A 21,580-nucleotide genomic window follows, 5' to 3' on the forward strand; every position below is an offset into this window, starting at 1 on the left:
TAAACTACAAGAACAAATACATTAGCATTTTCCCTATTTCCTTTCTGTATTAGATGAGGCACGAAATCTCAATATGTGCACAAACTCCAGAATTTACTTAAGATAAAAAGATGAGGTAACTAAACTGCAATAAAACACAAAATGCCAACTGTGAATTTTCTTGGAAGAGTAAAGTGTATAAAGCATCACTTTACTACTTTTCCTTAACACCGTTTTATTACATGCAGAGAAATGTCGAAGTAGAACTGTCCAATTTTTAAACACCTAAGACAGAAGGGCTCTAACAGTTCACTGCAGTGTTTTTCCTGTTATACCAAGGAGTAACAAAAGCAGCTTGTGCTGTAGAAATAATTCTCCCTACATTCCCAGTAACAGATCCCACTGGAAGAACAATGTCAGCTCACATAGCAGCAGTTACATAATTTTTTCCTCCTTACCATTAAATTCCGTTTCTTTATATTAACAATTCTGTCATGGATTTTCATGTGTTCATACCTGACAAGAAAACTGCTTTTATCAAAGGAAAGGTCAAAGGTGAAGTTCTGCACACACATAGAATCCCTTTATAACTATAAAAGAGAACAAAAGAGGGATGTAAAACTCATCTCCCCAACTTCAATGGAGAATTTAAATGGAGTACCAAGCAAATTAGCCACCGATTTTCTGAAGATGAAACTAGATGCTATAGGCAGGGTCCAACTATTTTTATATTGGATCAACAGCTGTCACTCCTCATTGAGATTCAAATGCACAATAAAAACAAAAAAGGCATTTATTATGTCTTCCATTTTATACATTCTAAATTCTAGTAATATTTAAAGTAGATTTTCAGATTTAAGGTGCCCATTTTGAATTTGCACTGAAAATTGATTTCCTAATTAGTTCCCAATTCAAGGGGAATTAAGAAAGTGACCCAAATAAATTATTCTTAAAACCCAAATATAAAAATAAAAGACGAAGAATCAATGAGGAAAATGATGGTTAGGGAGAAAAAAGAGGACAAATGCCCTAATGTTTGAACACTTAAATAATTATGTATTATTATGAAAGACCTGACTCCTAACATATTTAATATATTATAAAACAAATGTTACACAGCCTTCATCTAATAAGAGCTAGTTTTTCCTTCTAAAATTAAGGAAAAACAATTCAAAAGGTTAAGTTCTGTATTCCTTAAGCGTCTACTTTTCAAAATACATTTCTTTTTACCTGTGCAGTAGGTTCGCATGTTTTCAAGTAACCTCATTGAAAGTGCCATGATACAATTTCTGAAGACCCATGCCCACAGGGCACATTCTGTCTCCATGTACAGACCTTTGTTCTGCCATAGCTCAGATGACCTGCTTGGAAAGTTCTCCATCGTACTTAATAGGAATTAAGTTTCCCTCTTTGAAGAGGTCCATTTATGTACTGCATTTCACCTCATCCGTATCCTCTTATTAGAAGTTCTGTGGGAACCCTGCTGCTTGATGACTCTGCAGTTCCTATAAGGTTCCTGAAGTTAGATTCTGTGATATTCTCCCTCAGTAGTAACTATAAAACTCTCATTTACATAGGGTGGCTTTGATGCATTTCTCACAACCAGATTCCTTAGGATACTATGTGAAGGAGTACAATAACAGTTTTGTTGTTTGACAGAGACAGAGGGTTAGTAAGGAAAGATGACTTTGTCTATATCAGACAGAAAAGATGATTTATAAAACATGGCAGTTTAAATTTAAAAACTTAAAATTGTATTTCTTCATGAAAGAAATGTTATAAATGATTAACCTGAACATTTTTATAACCTGTTCATAAAATTATTAAATTTATTTTTAATGATGATTTTCAAGTAAAACTGACTTGTGAAAAATCTCTTTTAATCCTACAAAATGTGTTGGATGATTATAGGTCAGGAAGAGGGCTTCAGTACAATTAAAAAAGTAAATTCCGGGTCACTGGATATATCAAATACAAAGTGGTAAGTACGTTAAGTAAATACTTTGGCACTGAAAATTAAAATCATGAACCTATACTAGTGCCCTTTAAAAAAATTATATTTAATTACTTTAGTCCTAAAAGTAAATTGTTCATTTCAAAAACAAAAACAGATAGTTAAGGGGTTGTTTCACTGGACGGAAACAATTTTCTTAACCATCCTCAAATCAAGAAAGTAAATTTTTAATATGTTACAGCATATAGGTAGTTTGACAAAGCTTATTTGTAAATACTCATGACAGCTGTTTCTATTCAATAATACAGGTGGTTTGAATTGGTCATGTAGGCTAGCAAAAGCTAGTTTTTCTATTTGCCCTTCAAGTAAGATAGAGATCTATTGAATTCTGATGATCCAAGACTATTCAGCAATCTTAAGCGCACCTCCCAACCCCCAACTTATCAAGTAATAACACAGTTATCTCACAATTTTTTAAAGATTGATCTACAGTGTGTTCAATAATGTATGTGGTCAACAAAAAGCCATTGAGCACCTACACTATGCCTGGCACTGCTCTAGGAACTGGCAAACAGTAGGTGACAAAACACAAAAATCCTGCCTTCACAGAGCTTACTTACTACTGAGAAAGACAGATAATATAGGAAACAAGTAAATACACAGTATGAATCTAGTACCCAGAGTATATTAAAAAACTCTTATAACTCAATAACAAAAAGACAAACAACCCAATTAAAAAACAGGTGAAGGACCTGAACAGATGTTAATCCAAAGAAGATGTAGAAGTGGACAACAATCACATAAAAAGATGCTCATTAGTCATTAGGGAAATGCAAATCAAAATTACAATTACCACTTAACACCCACTAGGATGATTGTAATAATAATTTTAAAAATCCAGTATTGACAAAGATGTGGAAAAATTCAGTTTTCAAACTATGCCGATTATTTTGATAACGCAAATGAACATGGGCCACAAGCCTCGACTTCTAAAGGAAAGTAGGTTAGGAATAACGGTACAGAAGAAAAGAAAAAACAACTCAATAAGAAAATCAAGTCAAATTTAAATAAACATAATTCACAATAAAACCAAAGTTGAAATGTCAAAGATATTTTTTCTGAGAAAGAAAAATGCTATAATTTTAAAACTTAGCCAATATACTACACTACTTTCATCATATTTAATCGCTGAGAACTTAGTTCATCCTGTATATAAATATACCAAAATATATTTTTTGAAAAATTTACTTACAAAATTTAGAAAAAGGAGCCAAAGCCATCAACCACTTGACATCACAGTATTTTCAGTGCTAGTCACGAGACTATGTATAGATGAATATTTGTGAAAATAGGAGGTGCTATTTACTTCTAACACAACACAAACACAAATTATTCCAAAACTGCAATGTATTTAAAGTAGTGGTATATGTATTTGAATGTCACCGATTTAAAAGAAATACTTTTAAATCATGAAAAATGAATAGAACTCAAAACTGCTACTATTTAAGAAAACGTCAATTTGTGCTTCATCTTACCTATAATATAGTTAACATTACTCATAATTTTTGCCCAAAGCCATTAATTTGCTTCAGGAAAAAAAGTAACATATGTGCACTTTCTCCTTACTACTAGGGTCTAATACATGAAGCTTTCATTCCTACAAAAATTTAATTACATGTGTATAGAACATATAAAACTAGTACTTATAACCTAAAACTTAAGAATAAAACTTTCTAATTAGATGCTTAATTCAGTTTTTCATGTACATTTGCAACAATGCTTAATTCTTCATTTTTAAAATTTTATTATTTTTATTTTTATTTTTTGAGATGGAGTCTTGCTCCTTCGCCCAGGCTGGAGTGAAGTGGCACAATCTCGGCTCACTGCAACCTCCGTCCCCTGGGTTCAAGTGATTCTCCTGCTTCAGCATCCTGAGTAGCTGGGATTACAGGTGCCCACCACCAAGCCCAGCTAATTTTTGTATTCTTAGTAGAGACGGGTTTTGCCATGTTGGCCAGGCTGTTCTCGAACTCCTGACCTCAGGTGATTCATCTGCCTCGGCTTCCCAAAGTGTTAGGATTACAGGCATGAGCCCCTGCGCCCGGCCAATTCTTGATTTTAATAAAGCAAAATCTTATTCTATAAATTTCAATGTTCTGTAATTTCTGGGAAATAGTATAATTATCCCTTCTCAATTATTCATGCATTAAGTATTACTCACAACATCTTTTACTTTATTAATTCACTTAACACATATCTTTTTACCCCATACAGAAGGTTAAATTCAATACAGCTTCTGATATTTTACTCTTATCTTAGCTATCACATTTCTACCTTCCTACCCATGCAACATTAGAAAAGTTTTTAATTCCTCTATGGACTGGTTCCTTTGGCATAAAGAACGGATGTGAGTCAAAGGATTCTGACAGCTCTCACTAGTGCTAAGTTTAAATTTAAAAACTAAGCAGTTTTTACATGATGCATCAGTCTACATAATAGACTGTCTCCCATCACTGCTCTTTGGAGGGAAATACAAGAAGAAAGTGATGTCAGAGAAGCTACAGCATAGCTCTCCACACGCCTGTCTGAGAGGTACTTCTCATTTCCCCAATCCCATTATTATGTGATGTGCATATAGTGAACAAATTGCTTTAATAACAAGCAGTTACATTCAACAACAGCAAAGCTGCTAAGTACACATTTTCTAAAGCTCTAAGATCTAATCGTTAGCCACACCTATTTTATTAGACATTTCTGCCCTTCCGCTGCCAAATCCTGTCCATCACCCAGTCCTGTCATTCTACCTCAGGAGTAAATTTCTGAAATCCATGCACTTTATTCCTCTCTACCTCACTACCCTGGACCAAATTACACTCTTTGCCTACCTGAAATACAACTAGAGAAGTCTTGTTTACCTATTTCCTGGGTTATCCTTCAATATATCCATTCTCCACAATTAGCCAGAGGTATCTTTTCCAAATGTGAATTTAATCCTGTTCCCTTCCTTCCCACCTCCCCCAAAACTACTCCCACTACCAATTTTTAAGAAGTCCAGTTGTCCTAACTCTTAGTATCAAAGAGTAACATGACCTGCTATTCATCCAGCCTCATCTTGTCCCCCTAATTCTCAGTGCTCCCTCCAGCCCTTGTCTTTCAGTTTGTTCTCATCACCCCAGTTCATCTGTCTGTCTGTCCTTCTTTCTTCAGGCATGAATTTGCTCTATTTGTGATGTAGAGAATGCTCTTTCCCCTCTCTTCCTCTGGTTTAATCTGATACCTCAGGTTCTCATTTTAGGCATCAATTTTTCAAGTAAACATCCCAATTTTCCAAAACTACAATAAATTCTTACAGCATTATGGACCTGTGCTTTGTCAGCACGCATCACACTTGTAAATTTATGTAGTTATTTGGATATCCTTGAGTAACTCAAGGAGAATGTCCGTCTCCATTAAGAACAGATCCATATCTACTTTTGCTCACTACTGTATTCACAACACCTGGCGTAATGCCAGGCACATACTGTAGTCCAGTAAAAAGCTCATAAATGAGTATATGAATGAATGAAGACACCTGCAAATATTACCACCTTCACCATGTAAGGCACACGAAGAATTCCACTGTTCTTCACAGGCATTTCACAACGCCAAATTACAGACTGCCTTACAAATTATGCAAATAAAATATACTTTTTTACTTAGTTGTAACCAGAACAAAGAAGTCAGCACATGAAATACACCAACAAACATATCAGTTTTATAAAAAAAGACAAATATTTACAAGGAACTGCTGGGGAAATATTAAAACAATGTTGTTTCAGGCCACTGAATGTATAATAAAACCAACTCACCAAGACTCAAAAAAAAAAAAAAAAAAAAAAAAAACGAAAAAAGAAAAACAGCCAAAACTGCTTGCTCAAATGCAGAAGTGTTAAAGAAGGAATGGCCGAATAATGGTTCTTGTTATAATTTTAAGAAGAGCAAAATTTCCAGTATTTTTTACGTGGTGAAGACTATATGAACATCAGTTTACATTTAACAAATCTAAAACAGGACTCAATAAATGTGATCAAGTATTATTGTTCTTATTTACCATTTAGGTGATCTTCCAGCTTTGTTTTACTTTTATTTCAGGAGGAAAAAACAACTCTTCACTGGTAACTCCTCTTAAAGGTAACATCTCAAACAATCCAAATTCGACTATTCTGAGAGAGTATATAACTATAGATACTACAAAATGAAGCATCACAATGAGTCGTGTAAAATATTCTTAGGGGATATAAATGTCACTGGAACCTAAATGCGGGAAATTTGTACAAAAGTTTTATTCATTCAACTAATAATTCCCCCCACCCCTAGTGTGCCAGACTATATACCAGATCCTGAGACTACACAGGTAAGTATCAAAACAGTAACAATTAGTATAAAATTCAAGAGTTCTACACCCACATGGCAGGAGTTTTTGTGTTTTTCTCTTAACTCCACGTCTCTAATTCAACACGTTATTGCACATGACGGGGATCTATGAATAAAAAGGTGGGCGAGAGACAGCCCCTGCCCTAGACAAAGTTCATGGCTGCCATGGGACACGCAGAAAACAGTATGGGAATTAGAAACTGTGTGCTGTGTGACACATGCGACAGCACAATGGGCAAGTGCTATGGGAACCACAAAACTATCAGGACAGGTAGGAAGAGTGTATGTCATAAAGAGAAGGGTCTATTTCACTCTTCGGAACTCCCTCAACATCACTAACTTTTTCAGATAATGTCCTCAGACTCACAGCTCATTTGACACTGTTCCTTGTTATTATACCTTCTGTGAAATCTGTCCTACTGTTCTGACAACAAAATCATTTCTTAAATATCAATTATAAAATTTAAGATTTAAAAGTCTTTTATATTTAACACTTTTAGTTTCATATAATTAGTTTTCCTTAAAGAATAAGGTTGCAGATAAACATGATTAAAAATAGGTTTGAAAATACATTTTTGTGTGTAAGTCAGAATTAATTTTCTTTTATGGTAATTTAAAAAATGAAATCCTCACTCAGGAATTAGTAATTGTCAGTTTTTGTAGTTCACATTGTGCTTTTTAACTTCCTCTCTCTACTACAGGAAGGAAATAAATAGCAAAAGCTTTCAAACTAAATGCAATGTATCAGTAACTCTGTACTTTTAGCGTTTAATTTTAAAGCTTTCCGTGCTTGAGAAAAGGTAATTATGTATCTTGCTCTATAACCCCTATCTGGACTTTTGCCAACACAATAAAAGTAAATACAACAATACATAATTACATTCATGAAACTTAGCATTGTCAATTCAGACGAGGGTATAATTTATACCACTTGTACTTTCTACAGAAACAAATAATAAACTTACATTGATAAATATATGCTCAAAAAGCTCAAGGAGTAATCAGGAAAGCACATCACAATGAAGAAACCTCAAAAATACAATTCTGTATCTTCCTACGAACATTCAGCAACCTATCAAGTTACCTATGATCCCAGAGATGTTTAATACATGTTTCTTGCATACTAAAAATGATGATGATGATGACGATGACGATGACCACAACTAAGATTTACTGAGCATTTAACTTGTACTAGGCACTGCTGAATACTTTGTATTTAAGCCTAACAACAATTCTAAAAGCTAGGTACTATTATGAATCCCTATTTTAAAGACACAGGAAAGGGGGCTGAGAGATGTTAGGAAGTGGCAAGGCTGGGATTAAAACCAAAGTCATCTGAGGCCAAAGCTCTTAACCACTCAATGGTGGAAAAACATGACACACAGATTATAGTTGAGATTTAAAAATAGCTTTGTTATAAGAATTTTGAAATAGAAATATTCAAATATAGCGGGGCACAGTGGCTCATGCCTATAATCCCAACACTTTGGGAGGCCGAGGTGGGCAGATCACTTGAGGTCAGGAGTTTGAGACCAGCCTGGCCAACATGGCGAAACTGTCTCTATTAAAAACACAATTAGCTGGGTGTGGTGGCACGCACCTGTAGTCCCAGCTACTCGGGAGGCTGAAGTGGGAGAATCGCTTGAACCCAGGAGGCGTAGGTTGCAATGAGCCGAGATTGTGCCATTACACTCTAGCCTGGGCAACAAAGTGAGACTCCATCTCAAAAAAAAAAAAAAAAAAAAGAAAAGAAATATTCAGATATATTTCAGCTATTTCAATATTGTAATCAGGTATATATTAAAATTGTGGGAAGTATTCCATCTTAAAAGAGCATTTGATTTTAATACCACTGAATTATTAATAGATTTTATGATTTTTTCAAGAGATGCTGTAATTAAAACATTTTATATATCATGTATCATCTAAGTTAAATCTTTTATCCTACTTACAAAAAAGGCAATCTAAAACTTTAAAATTCAATGGTTTTCTCCATAACACAAGTGATTTCTGAAAAAAATCAAAAGCTAAAGCTCTAAAGAAAGAAAAAGAAATAATTAAATCATGACAGATTTTGATTAAAAGATTCCAGATTTAGAGCAGGAAAACAGTGTGTTCTTCAGTATTAGTTTTTGAGATTTTTGAACAATTCATTTGTTGTGGGAATAGACTGAAGTTTGCACAAAGATCCAAACCAAATATGAACTTATAATACTTGTCTGCCTGATGTCATAACTTTAAAAAAAATCCTGCTATAAGCATACCTTGGCAAAAAATACGGTGAGGTGAGTCTCACTGCCAACAATCCAAATAGGGAATTTTGGAGATTTCAAGTAAGAACCAACCTAGAACAAATGTAGCAAAATAAAACAAATAAACAAATTAAAAATTTACACTGCCTCTTAAATATTTGCCCATAAATATCTGAAGCATAAAGTGTCCTCCAATTTGTATTTAACTGAAATAATGTATTGTGCCCGAGCACTTCACCCATAGACAGCAAATGCTGAATGTAAAAATGAATGTTAGAAGACTGTCAGTACTGAGCTTATATTGTACTTTGACATTAAAACAACAACAATATAGATTTAACACAGCTGGAGATAACTATTTAGCCCTAAGAGTCACCCTCAGGTTTTGCTAAAGTTCCTAGATAAAATGACCACTTCTTAGAATTTCAGCATGAAACCTCAAACCCTAAAACTATAAACTTGACGATAATAACTTTATAAGGAAAATAATTATAGTTTATCAAATGAGTACATTTATGAATAATCAAAGGGAAAGAATATCTTTGTTCCCAAATAATCCAGAAAAATTACAATTTAAACCATTTAAGTATGTAAGTGTCCTGTTATTTGACTCTTCATGATAGAAGGTAAGTTCAAAGTTTCACATACGAACAGTCTCTTTAAAATGTATAAAAAGCCATATTTGTACTCTGCTCTCAAGATTACATAATCTGTGAACATTAGTATACCAAAAACTTGAGGACACGATTGTGTGTGTGTGACTGAGAAAAAGAAAGCTTAATACTAAACAAATAGAATAGACTTATGAAACCCAACACGGTCACACCACTCAACTCCACTCTCATATGAAGACAGAAACTTTAACTTAAAAATGACGAATCTTACTAATACAATTTGCTGCATTTTCCTTTTTCTTACAGACTGCCTATAATTGGGGAATTCCAAGTGGCTGTTTGCGGCAGTCAGCCCAAAAATTCTTTCCTAATCAGCCAGCAGCCCCTGCTTCAACCACCACCCTGGCCCTGTGGAATTTATTCTTATCACTAGAAGGGAAGTGGAAAATGGGTATTCTTTTGTATCCATGGACAGAGAAACTAGTATCTTTGTCCTATGATGGGCGGGATGAGTTAGATGTGATAATGTGGCAATGTTGAGCCAGTAAAGTAGGAAGGATGGTTTGGGAACAGCAGAGAAGAATAAAAGAAAAGGAACAAAGAAAGAGGGAAAGATAAGATCACAGTTCCAGAGTGGACGAGGATTTTAGAGGTGAGCTGTGCAAGTCCTTCAATTTATACATAAGGAACCAGAGAAATACACAGGATCTGTGCCTGGTCTCATCTCAAGCAACTAAATAGTACAGAGCTAGAATTAGAACTTAAGTTTTCTGACTTCTACTGACTTCTGATAGATTTCCATCACATCACATGGTGCCTCGTGTGGTGAAGAGATTAGATATTAACCTTTCTTTTAGAAAAAGTGTGTATTTTAAATAAAAGAAAAAAAAAAAAAAAAAAAAAAAAAAGGATAAGATCAAAGAATACATGAATGCTAAACTCATGGAATGTTTTATAATAGTAAAAATATATTGAATGCATAAATGTCATCACTTTGAACAACAGTTTAACACTTCCTCAGAAAGTTAAAAACAGAATTACTGTATAACCAGTAATTTCGCTCCTTGGTATATACCAAAGAGAAATAAAAACATGTTCACAAAAAATTTGTACATCAATGTTTACAGCAGCCCTAGTCATAACAGCTAAAGTAGAAACAACCCAACTGATGAACAGATAAAACTGGTTTAACATACAAAAGAATATTATTTGGTCATAAAAATGAAATACTAACACATGTAAAAAACACAGATGAACAATGAAAACACTATGCTAAGTGAAAGGAGCCAGAAACGAAAGGCTATATACCATATGATTCCATTGGTATGAAATGTACAAAAGAGGTAAATCCACAGAGGCAGAAACAGAGTAGTGGTTTCCAGAGGCTGAGTGGGAGAAGCATGTGACTGCTAATGGGTTTAGAGCTCCTTTTGTGGGTAAGGAAAATATTTTGGAGTTATACTGGGGTAATGGTTGCAGAGCATCGTGAATATATTAAAAAGCCCTGAATTGTATGCTTTAAAATGGTGAATCTTCTGGTATGTGAGTTATAAATCTATTTTTTTTTTTTAAGTAGAGTCAAAAGTAGCCATAGCCATCTTATTCTTTGTTGGGTTTGTATGTGTGTGTTGAGGGAGAGAGAGTGCAGGAGGGAGAAAGAGATTATTTCATCACCTTAATTGTACTAATGCATGTATAGTCAAAATGATATTGCAAAATGTTAATTTCATCTTTAAAGGGAAATCTGCTACACTTATCAAAGCATGGGGAAATGTTCAGACTTACAAAATTAACACAAGCTCAATGACTTCCTTAATGCCATTCCTCCAAGCATCTGATAAAAAGTAAATGTAAAATATACATAGAATTTGAGAAGTTAGATAGAGATGAACACTGTAGCATAATACAGTTTTTCAAAAAATGCTGTCTTGACTCACTTTTGAGGCCCTGGCTAGAGGCCAGTCATTGCCTTGAAAAAGATAGCTAATTAAGTTCTTACTCCAGCCACTACCATTATAGGTCTCTCACACTCCAGGGATCACCCTAATCACCCTGGAGTCAGGTACCAGACAGACTACTAGGGATAACCCAAGAGCCCCCCAGAGTTATCCAAATTAGCCAATCCATAGGGGAGCCCACGCAATCTAGCTGACCCCATCCTACACTTCAGGTACATAAGCTGCTCTTATGGCTAGAGCTTGCTGTACCCCAGTCCCCAGATGTAATCCTGCATGTGGCCCTGCCTGGCTTCCCTCCCTCATTTGCAGTTGGAAGCAGTTGGAAGGAAGAGAGTTTTTTGCCTTTCACCTAACCAAGTGTTAGTGTGTTTTGTTGTGCCATTAACAGAATCCTTAAATCTTATTTAAAACCATAGTTAACTGCTAAAACACTATAGCAATATGTAAACAGAAGAATATACAGCAGCGATTGACTTCCCACTAAGATCTTGAGGGGAAAAACATTCTTCTGTTCTACCTAAAAATTAAAGCAAAGTAAAGCCTACATTTAGAAAACCTTACAATTCTGGTGAATATGTCCATTTATTCATTCAACAAATATTTCTGAGCACCTGGCACTTAATATGTACTTAGCAATGTCCCTGTTTCCAGAGTCTATATTCCATTACAGAAGACAATAGAAAAGCAAACTCAAGATTTAAAAAGATAGGTAAACAAAAACGGTCATTAATTATTCCTATTGAATATTGTGGAAAAGAATAACTGAGAGAGTAGTCAAGAAAAAAGTCTCTGAGGTACGATCTGCAGTCCAGCCTGAAGGGGACAGTGAGCCATCCATCTCAAGAGCTGGACGACTCCAGGCAGAAAGGACAGCAAGCACTGGAGAGGGCTGGGCATGTCTGGGAAAGTGAGAGGACACCAGTGTGGCTGGAGGACAGCAGTAGAGAAAGCAACGCAACTGCAAAGACCATCAGGGTCTTAAGGGATACACAGGAAATATTTCCAAATATAAAATCTCCACCCCCTAGCCTCATACAAGATGCAGGCATGCGTGCACATCCCACCTGCCCCACCCCCGCCTCCATGCTTAACTTTCTTTAGGATCTAAGAATGTGTGTGTATATGCGTTAGGGGGAAGGGGACACACTTTGATGCTCTAGTTGCCAGGCTATTTCAGAATAGCTTTAGTTTATACAATTAAAGTCACCGGAAATAAAAGTCACTGAAAATACTGTTTAACCATATGATCACTACTAAAGGAGTAAGGGCAGGACAAATCAGATTTGATTATCATATGCGTATCACCCAGTGTTCAAGTGAAACATGAAAAAGGAACGCTGTCTGACAAAAAAGAGGATCAACCATGATTATTGTTATTACATATAATCGTCACCATCCGAACCCCTGCTATGGAACCCTGTTCTAAAATAGAAGGCGAGCTGCCTTAGGCTCATGCCTGTAATCCCAGCACTTAGGGAGGGAGGCCAAGGTAGGAGGATAACTTGAGGTCAAGAGTTTGAGACCAGCCTGGACAACATAGCCAGACCCTGTCTCTATTTAAAAAAATTTTTTTATGAAAAAGAAAACTAGATCTACTTCTTTCTCCCAAATCATGACATCTTATGAAGTGCAAGTCAATAATGGTTTAAATTCCATTTAAAATGATTTACAATACCCATTTCAGGTTGTTTTGGACTCTGTAGGAGGAGAATGAAATAAACGGCAATAAATGAGAGTTCCATGACAGTTCCTAACCCTAGTGCATGTGTCAAAGAGTTTAATGCTGTAAAATGCTTGAAATTTTTTTCAGTGTGAAATCATTTTTCAGATGGAATAGATAAAAGTCAGAATTTCGGGCATCTGGCAATTCTTTCTCTTTGCCTAATAAAGTATTACCAGTTGTTTCAGTGAAGCATATTCTTCATTAGGTAATAAAGAAACAGTGCTTTCTTCATCCTCATTTTGCCAAAAATAAATTCATATTCAATAATAGATGTCTGTGGCTTTTTTGAATTATTTTGTACTGGGTTCTGCCACTCCTCCTACAAAAAATAACAATAGACCTAGCATAGGAAACTCAGCATAATCAGCCGGCTTAACCACACGTAATAACCCTGCTGGTTTAGGGTGGGGGATAGGAAGGAAGAAGAGAGCGGTACCGAACAATAGTGCTGTGCTCAAATGTGCTGTCAGAGGAACAAAACAGTATCCACAATAGTGGACATCTAAACAAAAAACATTCAAAGTACCTTAAAAATCAATTTACCTTACAGTATCTTAAAGCTTCCATTAGTGTTAAAAATCCTACAGCTGCTTGTTCATGTATACCAAGAAGTTCTGCAAAAAACAACAACAACAACAACAAAAAACGAAAACTTAGCATTGTAGTAGTGTGTATAAACTCGAAACGTACTTACATGTATATATATTTATACTACACCAAAACTTTTTAACTTTTACCCAAAACTATACTTTAAAACTTAGCATGTATTTATTAGGAGGTAATGTCAACTAATCACTACAGTACTGCTCATTATAAAATACCATTGGATCAGGTTTGTGGTGGGTAAATGTGATACTTTAGATGTATATTAAATGTATTTATAAAACTTGATATTCAAGTTAACTTTTTTAATGAAACAATTTACTCCCTGAAATCCATGCAATTGTTGACAAAAATACAACAAGAAAAAGAGACTTAATACCTACGTAAAAGGGCTAACTTGAATTGACTTTGATTTTGAAAAACAAATGGATATGCTAATCACTGGTAAAATTTATCATCAGGTAGCAGTGACTCTACTTGCCTAATACTTAAAACATAGACATATAAAGCCATTCCTCTTTCCTATAAACACAGGCTGTGTGCTTAAGACTGGCGAAATAAAGATGAATAGAAAATGATCTCCGCCTTAGAAAGGCTACGACTTTACCAAACATGACAGATGAAAAAAACATGTGGTCTCTCTGTACACACACACGGAGTGGTAGGAGAATATCTGCTTACAGTGTTAGGGAAGGCTTATAAAAGTGGTAACAGGGAGTTGAATCTTGAAGCGTATTACAGTTTTCCAGGCCAAAAAGAGGATGACAAGAAAATTCAAAGCAGAAGAAAACAACAAACAGGTATGAAAAATCGATGCATTTAAGGAATGAAGAATTTCGCAAAGTTTCCTTAAATGTTTCTGGCCTGGAGGGACATGATAAATAGTGATTAACACAAAGAATTAAGAAGTAAGTTCTGGACTCCTGTGAAGAGGTAACATGAGTTGGGTTTTAGACAAGCTGGGATTGAGGTACCTTTACATGCTCTAGCTAGAGAGGGATAAATAGCCGGAAGTAAGGCTCAGGAATACAGGAGAGAAACGTCAGGGTTGCAGATAAAGATTTGGGAATCATCAGCATAGAGATGAGAGTTAAAGTTATGGATATGGGTAAGTCAGAACAGACATAACACAGAGAATAAAAATGTGATGATAATAAAGTCTTTTCATAAAAGATACCCTTCAGCTAACATACATTAATATAATAATATATTTGGGTCCATAATATATCTAAAAAGCATTTCTTTCCGGCTAAAAATTATGTTCTCTGTAAACATAATGTATATATAACTTTGCATCCTTTTTACCATCTGGTCATGTTTTGTCCATTTTTCCATTAGGATATATTTTCTTATCAATTAATGTAATAAGAATATTAACTCTGTCATTTTTGTGGCCAACATTTTACTATGTCGCCTTAACTACAACATCTAGATGGTGTAAGGCAAGAGCTGACAGTTTAACTTTCTGGATTGGTAAATCCAAAATTAATAGAAGGTACGTATACATACAATTTATACTTTGTCACTAGCTTCTTACAGGCACAGATCGGGTAGAGCAATGGTTCTTTAATTGTGGTTTAGGACTCCTCAGGGACCACAAGACCCTCTTAGAGACTACGTGAGATCAACACGATTTTCATAATATGATGTTAATTACCTTTTTACATTTACTCTCTCATAAGCACAGAGTTTTACGGAGGTTGATCTGTTATATTGTATCAGACTGAATTTATAAGCATATATGAAGATCCGGCTGTCTACTAATAAGCCAAGCATTAAAGGGATTTGCAAAAATTTAAAACAATGTCACTCTCCTTAATTTTTGTTAAGTTTATTAAAAATGTTATTTATGTTAATATTAATAAGAAGTATATTTTGTTTTTTTTTTAAATTATATTTTATTTCTACAAATTTAGGAGGTAAATGTGAAATTTCTTTAAACACATATACTACATCATGATCAAGCCAGGGTATGAAGAGTGTCCATTGCTCAAGTACAATGCAATTTTCTTAAGCAGAGTGATCTTACTCTGCTATCAAATATTGAATTTACTCCATCTTACTGTATGTTTGTATCCTAACCCACTCCCCTCATGCTTCCCCCACTGCCTGCCACTGACCCTTCCCAGTCTCTGTTATCTATCGTTCCACTTTCTACCTCCATGTGATCAAATTTGTTTAGATCCCACATATAAGTAGGAGCGAGTGATTTTGTCTTTTTGTTCCTGGCTTATTTCACTTAAGATTATGACCTCCAGTTCCATTCATGTATACTGCAAATAACAGGATTTCATACATTGTTATTGTTTATAGAATTCCAGTTTCTTTATCCATTGACCTGTTGATGGACACTAAGGTTGATTCCCTATCTTTGCTATTGTGAATGGTGCTGCAATTAGCATGCACGTGCAGGTATCCCTTTGATATACTGATTTCTTTGTCTTTGGGTAGATACTGAGTAGTGGGATTGCTGGATCTGGTAATCCTATTTTTAGTTTTTTGAGAAATCTCCATACTGTTTTCCATAGTGGCTGTACAAGTTTATATTCCCACCAATAGCATATAGGAGTTCTCTTTTCTCTATCTTCGCCACACTTTTGTTGTTTTTAAATAGCCATTGTGACTGGAGTAAGATGACATCTCATTGTGGTTTTGATTTGTAGTTCTCTCATGATCAGTGATGTTGAACATTTTTTCATATACCTGTTATTTTAAAGTGAATTAATACGTATTTAAACATTTCTCAATCTCTAACTTGAAAAACATTGGTTATCTGCTTTGGGATCATCCGTAAGAGTGTAAAGGGAATGAGATTAAAAGGTCTTAGAATCTTCAGGTTAAAGCAAAACAAGGGAGAGGAGAAGAACAGCCCAAATAGGTATAAATGGATACGTCATATCTTCGCAAGCTTTTATCTCCCTTTCTTTCTTAAATGTTAGCAACACCAAATGTTTTCATGTAAAAAGAATACATACATTGGGAAACAGTTTCACAATTTAATTTCTAAAATCAGTTACCGCCACCTAGTGTTACAATTAGATACTACATCATCTATTTCCCTGGATTTTTAAACAAACGTCTAATAATAATATCATGTTACTAAATACAGCAAACTAGTTGTTCGTAATTCTTGGGTAATGAACTATTTAGATTTGATCAGTAAACACATGCTTAGACATCTAGTCTGGATGGTAGTATTTTAAAAATGTATTAGGCCTGTTTTCTTAAACAGAATATATACTTAATATTTTTACCTTCTTACGATAGTTTCAAGAGCATCACACTAGGAAAATTTACTTTTATGCCAAGTTATAATACAGTGAGGATTTAATATTCTCACGTTACGATTTATAGAATTTATTTGTATAAGACTTTCTCAATAAGCCTTGAAAGTGTCTATTTTCAAATATCCCTAATCTGAAAATCTGAAATCCAAAATGCTCCAAGATCTGAAGCATTTTGAGAGCCAGCATGACTCTCGAAGGAAATGTTCATTACAGCATTTTGGATTTCAGATTTTCAGATTAGGGATGCTAAACTGGGGAGGAAAAATGCAAATATTTCCAAATCTGAAAAAAATCAGAAATCTTAAATGCTTCTGGTCCCAGGCATGTACTCTACATTTGCAAAAAATTCTAATTACTTTGTGATTATATTCTTGTTTTCTTTGCCAGAATTAATTTACTATCTTTTATTATCACAGACGGGGTTTTGCCATCTTTCCCAGGTTGGTTTCAAACTCCTGGCCTTAACTGATCCTCCCCCTTTGGCCTCCCAAACTGCTGAGATCAAAGGCACAAGCCAATATGCCCAGCCTAACTGATTATCTTATAAAAGAGAATGAAACAAACCATCAAGACTCATTTAGTTTCTGACTGCATTTTTAGGAGTTCCACATATTAAGTGGAATATAACCAGACAAGCACCAGAGAAACATGACTATTTTTTGGCCTAACTATAATATCTGTTGCTGTTTATTTTTTAATTGACAAATTAAAGTTGTATATATTTACGGTGTACAACATGTTTTGAAATATGTATACACTGTAGAATGGCTAAACTGAGCTAATTAACATATGCATTATTCTATGTATGAGTCCATCATCTTTCAATTAGGTATGCATTTGACTGGCTGTAATACTGATTTCTTTTTATAAAAACAAAACAAAAACCCACAAAAAACTAAGAAACCTCTGGGTTTCTGAATTACAAGAGTTAACTCCTCTATCCCTATGCCATAAAGAAAATTTTAAAATAAAAATAATCATCAAATAAGCATACAAAAATAAACAATATGAACAAAAATAATGTACAAATACTGAAGAATTCCTTTAAGATAAAAAAGAGACCATGAAAAAATTAATCTACAGAAAATCAAAATCAAAGAAAACTTTAGCTCAACATACATGCAATAGTACAAAATGAAGACAGATGGCAGGTAGAGAGACAGAACACAAAAGGATCTGAGAACCTTAGAAGGAGTTTGGATTTTATTTTAAGTGCACAGGGAAGCCAGCCATCGAATGGTTTTAAGGGAGAGAGAAACAGGATCTCATTGAGTTTGAAAAATATCACACTAGCCACTGTGAAAGAGTGGGCAAGAATGCATTTAGTTTGATTAGTTCTACTGTAGCTTATTTCTGTTGTATTGGAGAAGCAAAAGATAGTTTCAAAAGCTGGGGTAGAATGAAGTATATAGATTCAGGACCATATAATCTATATAAAACACTAAATAATTTTTACTGAAGAATGTACAAAACAATCCAGTTGGGAAGATAATATGTAAAGATGTAATTTCCTCAAAATAACCTACAAATATAATGTAATCAATCCAAATCTTCAAAGATTTCTTAAAATTGGAACTTGAAAAGCTGGGAGAAAAGTTCAATTGCAATAGATAATGTAGAAATGACCATGACAATTTTGTAAAAGTATAACGTCAGGAAACATGCTAATGAATATCAAAGTATATTATAAAACTATGTAATTGTGAAGTTTTGCATAAGAAGTCACAAATAAATAGATCAGTGGAATAGAATAAAAACATGTAAATATGGAAAAATGTATTTAACAAAAAACGTATTTCCTATCTGTGGAGAACTGACTGGAATTAGGACATTAGATAATTCTTTGAGAAAAAGTCAAAAGGCAGATCCCCAACTCATACCATTCATAAATACATAATCCAGATAGACTAAAGAGCCAAACATTAAAAAACAAAAAGCCCACAAAAGCGTTTTTGGAAAATACTAGAGACTATTATCTTGGGGTGGAGCCAGGCATGATGGTGCACGTCTGTAGTCTCAGCTACTTGAGAGACTGAGGCAAGAGGACCACTGGAGCCTAGTTTGAGGCTGCAGTGAGCTATGACTGCAACACTGCACTACGGCCTGGGTGACAGCGCGAGATCCCGTCTCTAAAAAATGAAAATAAAAAATCTGGGGGTGGGAGACACATAAAACTGATATAATGGTAGTTAAAAAAAAAAAAAAAAAAAGCCCAAATAGAAGCCATCTAAAAAAAGAGACCAAATGATTCAACCACATAAATATGAAAGCCAGCCAGGCGCGTAGCTCATGCCTGTAATCTCAGCACTTTGGAAGGCGGAGGTGGACAGATCACCTGAGGTCGGGAGTTCGAGACCAGCCTGGCTAACATGGTGAAATCCCATCTCTACTAAAAATACAAAATTAGCTGGACGTGGTGGCGTATACCTATAATCCCAGCTACTCGGGAGGCTGAGGCAGGAGAATTGCTTGAACCCGGAGTTTGCAGTAAGCCAGGATCGTGCCACTGCACTCCAGCCTGGGTGACAGAGTGAGACTCTGTCTCAGTAAATAAATAAATAAATAAGAGCCTTGGATATAAGAAAATATATCATTAACAAAGTTAACAAGAAATAGAAGGCTGGGTGACAATATTTGCAGCAAAGGTCAAATAGAGAACTAAGACAATTTAAAGACAAAGAACTGAACAAAAGAAAATAACTCCTCCTCCCCAAATGCCAAAAAGATGGGAAGAGGTAATTCACAGAAGAAGAATACTAAAAACAGACAAACACATGAAGAGATGATCAAGCTCAGGCTCAATGAGCACCAGAGAAATGTGAATTAAAACAGGCTATCACTTGTCAACAAACTGACAAAATGTTAAAGATGGACAATTCTAAGTGTCAGGCAGGATGGAGAAAAATACAAACTCTCCTACACATTTGAAAGAATAAGTTTATACTTTTACCAGTTGATAAAGCAAATTTTAGAAGGACATTTGGCATTATCTATCAAAATTTAACAGATGTTCCTCAAGAAGTTAAGCCTTATGAGTTACTGTATGACCCAGGATTTCAACTCCTTGGTCTATGGCAAAGAAACACTAAAATATACATCTCATAAAAACCTGTACATGAATGTTCCTCACAGCATTACTCATAATGGCCAAGTGGAAACACTCCACATGTTGGCGAACGAATTAATGTGGTACATTTGTGCAATGGTATGTTATTCATCATTAAAGAGGAGTGAAGTACTGGTACCTGCTAAAACATGGTCACCTTGAAAATATGATACTAAGTGAAATCAATCAGTCACCAAAGACTAGATAGCATATGATTCTATTTCTATGAAACATCCTGAACAGGCAAATCTATAGAGCAGAAAGTAGATGAGCGGCTGCCAGGGCTAGCGTGGAAGGAAGTATAAGGAGAACAGGGTTTCTTTTTGAGATGATAAAAATGTTTTAAAATTGATTGTGGTGATGGCTAAATAACTCTGAGAAAATATTTAAAATACTGAATTGTCCATTTTAAATGGGTGACATGCCTATGTGAATATCTCAATAAAGCTATAGGTAAAAAAAAAAAAAATTAACAGATGCCTAAAATTTTAATACACTTTCTACTTTTAGAAATCTAACCTGTAGGTATACTTATATATACGGAAAGACATATACACAAAACATGTTTACTACAGCAGTTTCTTATAGCTAAAAATGGAAACAATCTGCTTACCATAAGGAAACTCAAGGCAAAAGACAGACTAGGAAAAAAATACATTTACTGACATGAGATATACATTCATTCAGCATTTACTGGACGTATTTCCTGCTCTGACAACATAGTAGGAGGTAGGCGATATAGAAAGAAAAATTATAATTAAATAGTTACTCGTTGAAAATCCTTAGGCAACTTGCTTTACCTCTCTAGGCTTCAGTTTCCTTCTTCATAACATATGGAGTAATACTTTCCTTGAAGGGTTGTTGTAAAGATTAAGATCCTACTTCCAAAATGCCTACACTGGCCCATAGAAAAAATTTAGTTTCCCTCAAAAGCCTATGCACCTCGTTTACAGAAACAAGAACATGTGCACAAAGAACTATGACGCGAGGTGTAATAGAATGAAGCCGACTGAGGTAAAGCACCATAGATGATCAGAGGGAGGAGAAAACTTTTCCTGCTGTCAGGGTTAAGTGGAGAGACATTAAATATGAGTTAACATTTTAATGGGGCCAGATGGAATGGGCAGGAGGACATTTGGGGAAAGTACCATTGTGTTTAAGGACAGGGAGGCAGAGCCATCTGAATAGAACAGTGGTTCTTAATCCTGACTACACAGTTATCACTTGCTTAAAAATACATGAATGCCCAGATTCCAGCTGACAGCAATTCCATTACAATCTCTATCTAGGTGGTGTGGCCTTGGCATACGATTTTAAATTTCTCCTAGTTAATTGTGATGTGCAGCCAAGTTTGAGAACCAGTGGATTAAGGCACTGGATTTGTGAAGGAGACTAGTAAAAGATTATTAACATAGGGTTGAGTAGGAACACAGAGGCTCTTGAATGCTAAGAAGCTGAAACTTTAGTTGGCAAGCATTAGCAAGAGAGTCACTGAAGGCACTGAGCAGAGAAATAACCTAACAGGACGTGTAAAATAAAATCATTAACTTGTCAGTTTGTAGAATATACTGGAGTGCAATGACAGATAGAAAGCTATAGCATGATAGTCTAGACAGGTCAGAGTAATGAGACCACAATAGACTTGGCAAAGGAAGAAGAAAGAGAGCAGCTAGCATTTCTGTGCTTGTGCT

At 35.0% G+C, this 21,580-nt stretch overlaps 1 protein-coding gene across 5 annotated transcripts in view; it reads right to left on the reverse strand.

Annotated features, from left to right (window-relative positions):
* The window catches only part of MINDY3 (MINDY lysine 48 deubiquitinase 3), an 87,189-nt gene that overhangs the window by 34,628 nt on the left and 30,981 nt on the right, over positions 1 to 21,580 (reverse strand). For 4 of the 5 annotated variants that reach the window (XM_032163139.2, XM_058431994.1, XM_032163381.2 and 1 more), the window contains 2 exons: positions 13,437 to 13,507; positions 8,611 to 8,691 (listed from right to left, as the gene is read on the reverse strand). In XM_032163139.2, the coding sequence (XP_032019030.1) occupies positions 8,611 to 8,691; positions 13,437 to 13,507 (152 nt within the window). The remainder of the gene's footprint in view (positions 1 to 8,610; positions 8,692 to 13,436; positions 13,508 to 21,580) is intronic. The other variant, XM_032163303.2, reaches the window with a different exon arrangement.

The sequence above is a fragment of the Hylobates moloch genome, unplaced genomic scaffold, assembly GCF_009828535.3.
Source record: "Hylobates moloch isolate HMO894 unplaced genomic scaffold, HMol_V3 SCAFFOLD_2, whole genome shotgun sequence".
NCBI classification, from domain to species: domain Eukaryota; kingdom Metazoa; phylum Chordata; class Mammalia; order Primates; family Hylobatidae; genus Hylobates; species Hylobates moloch.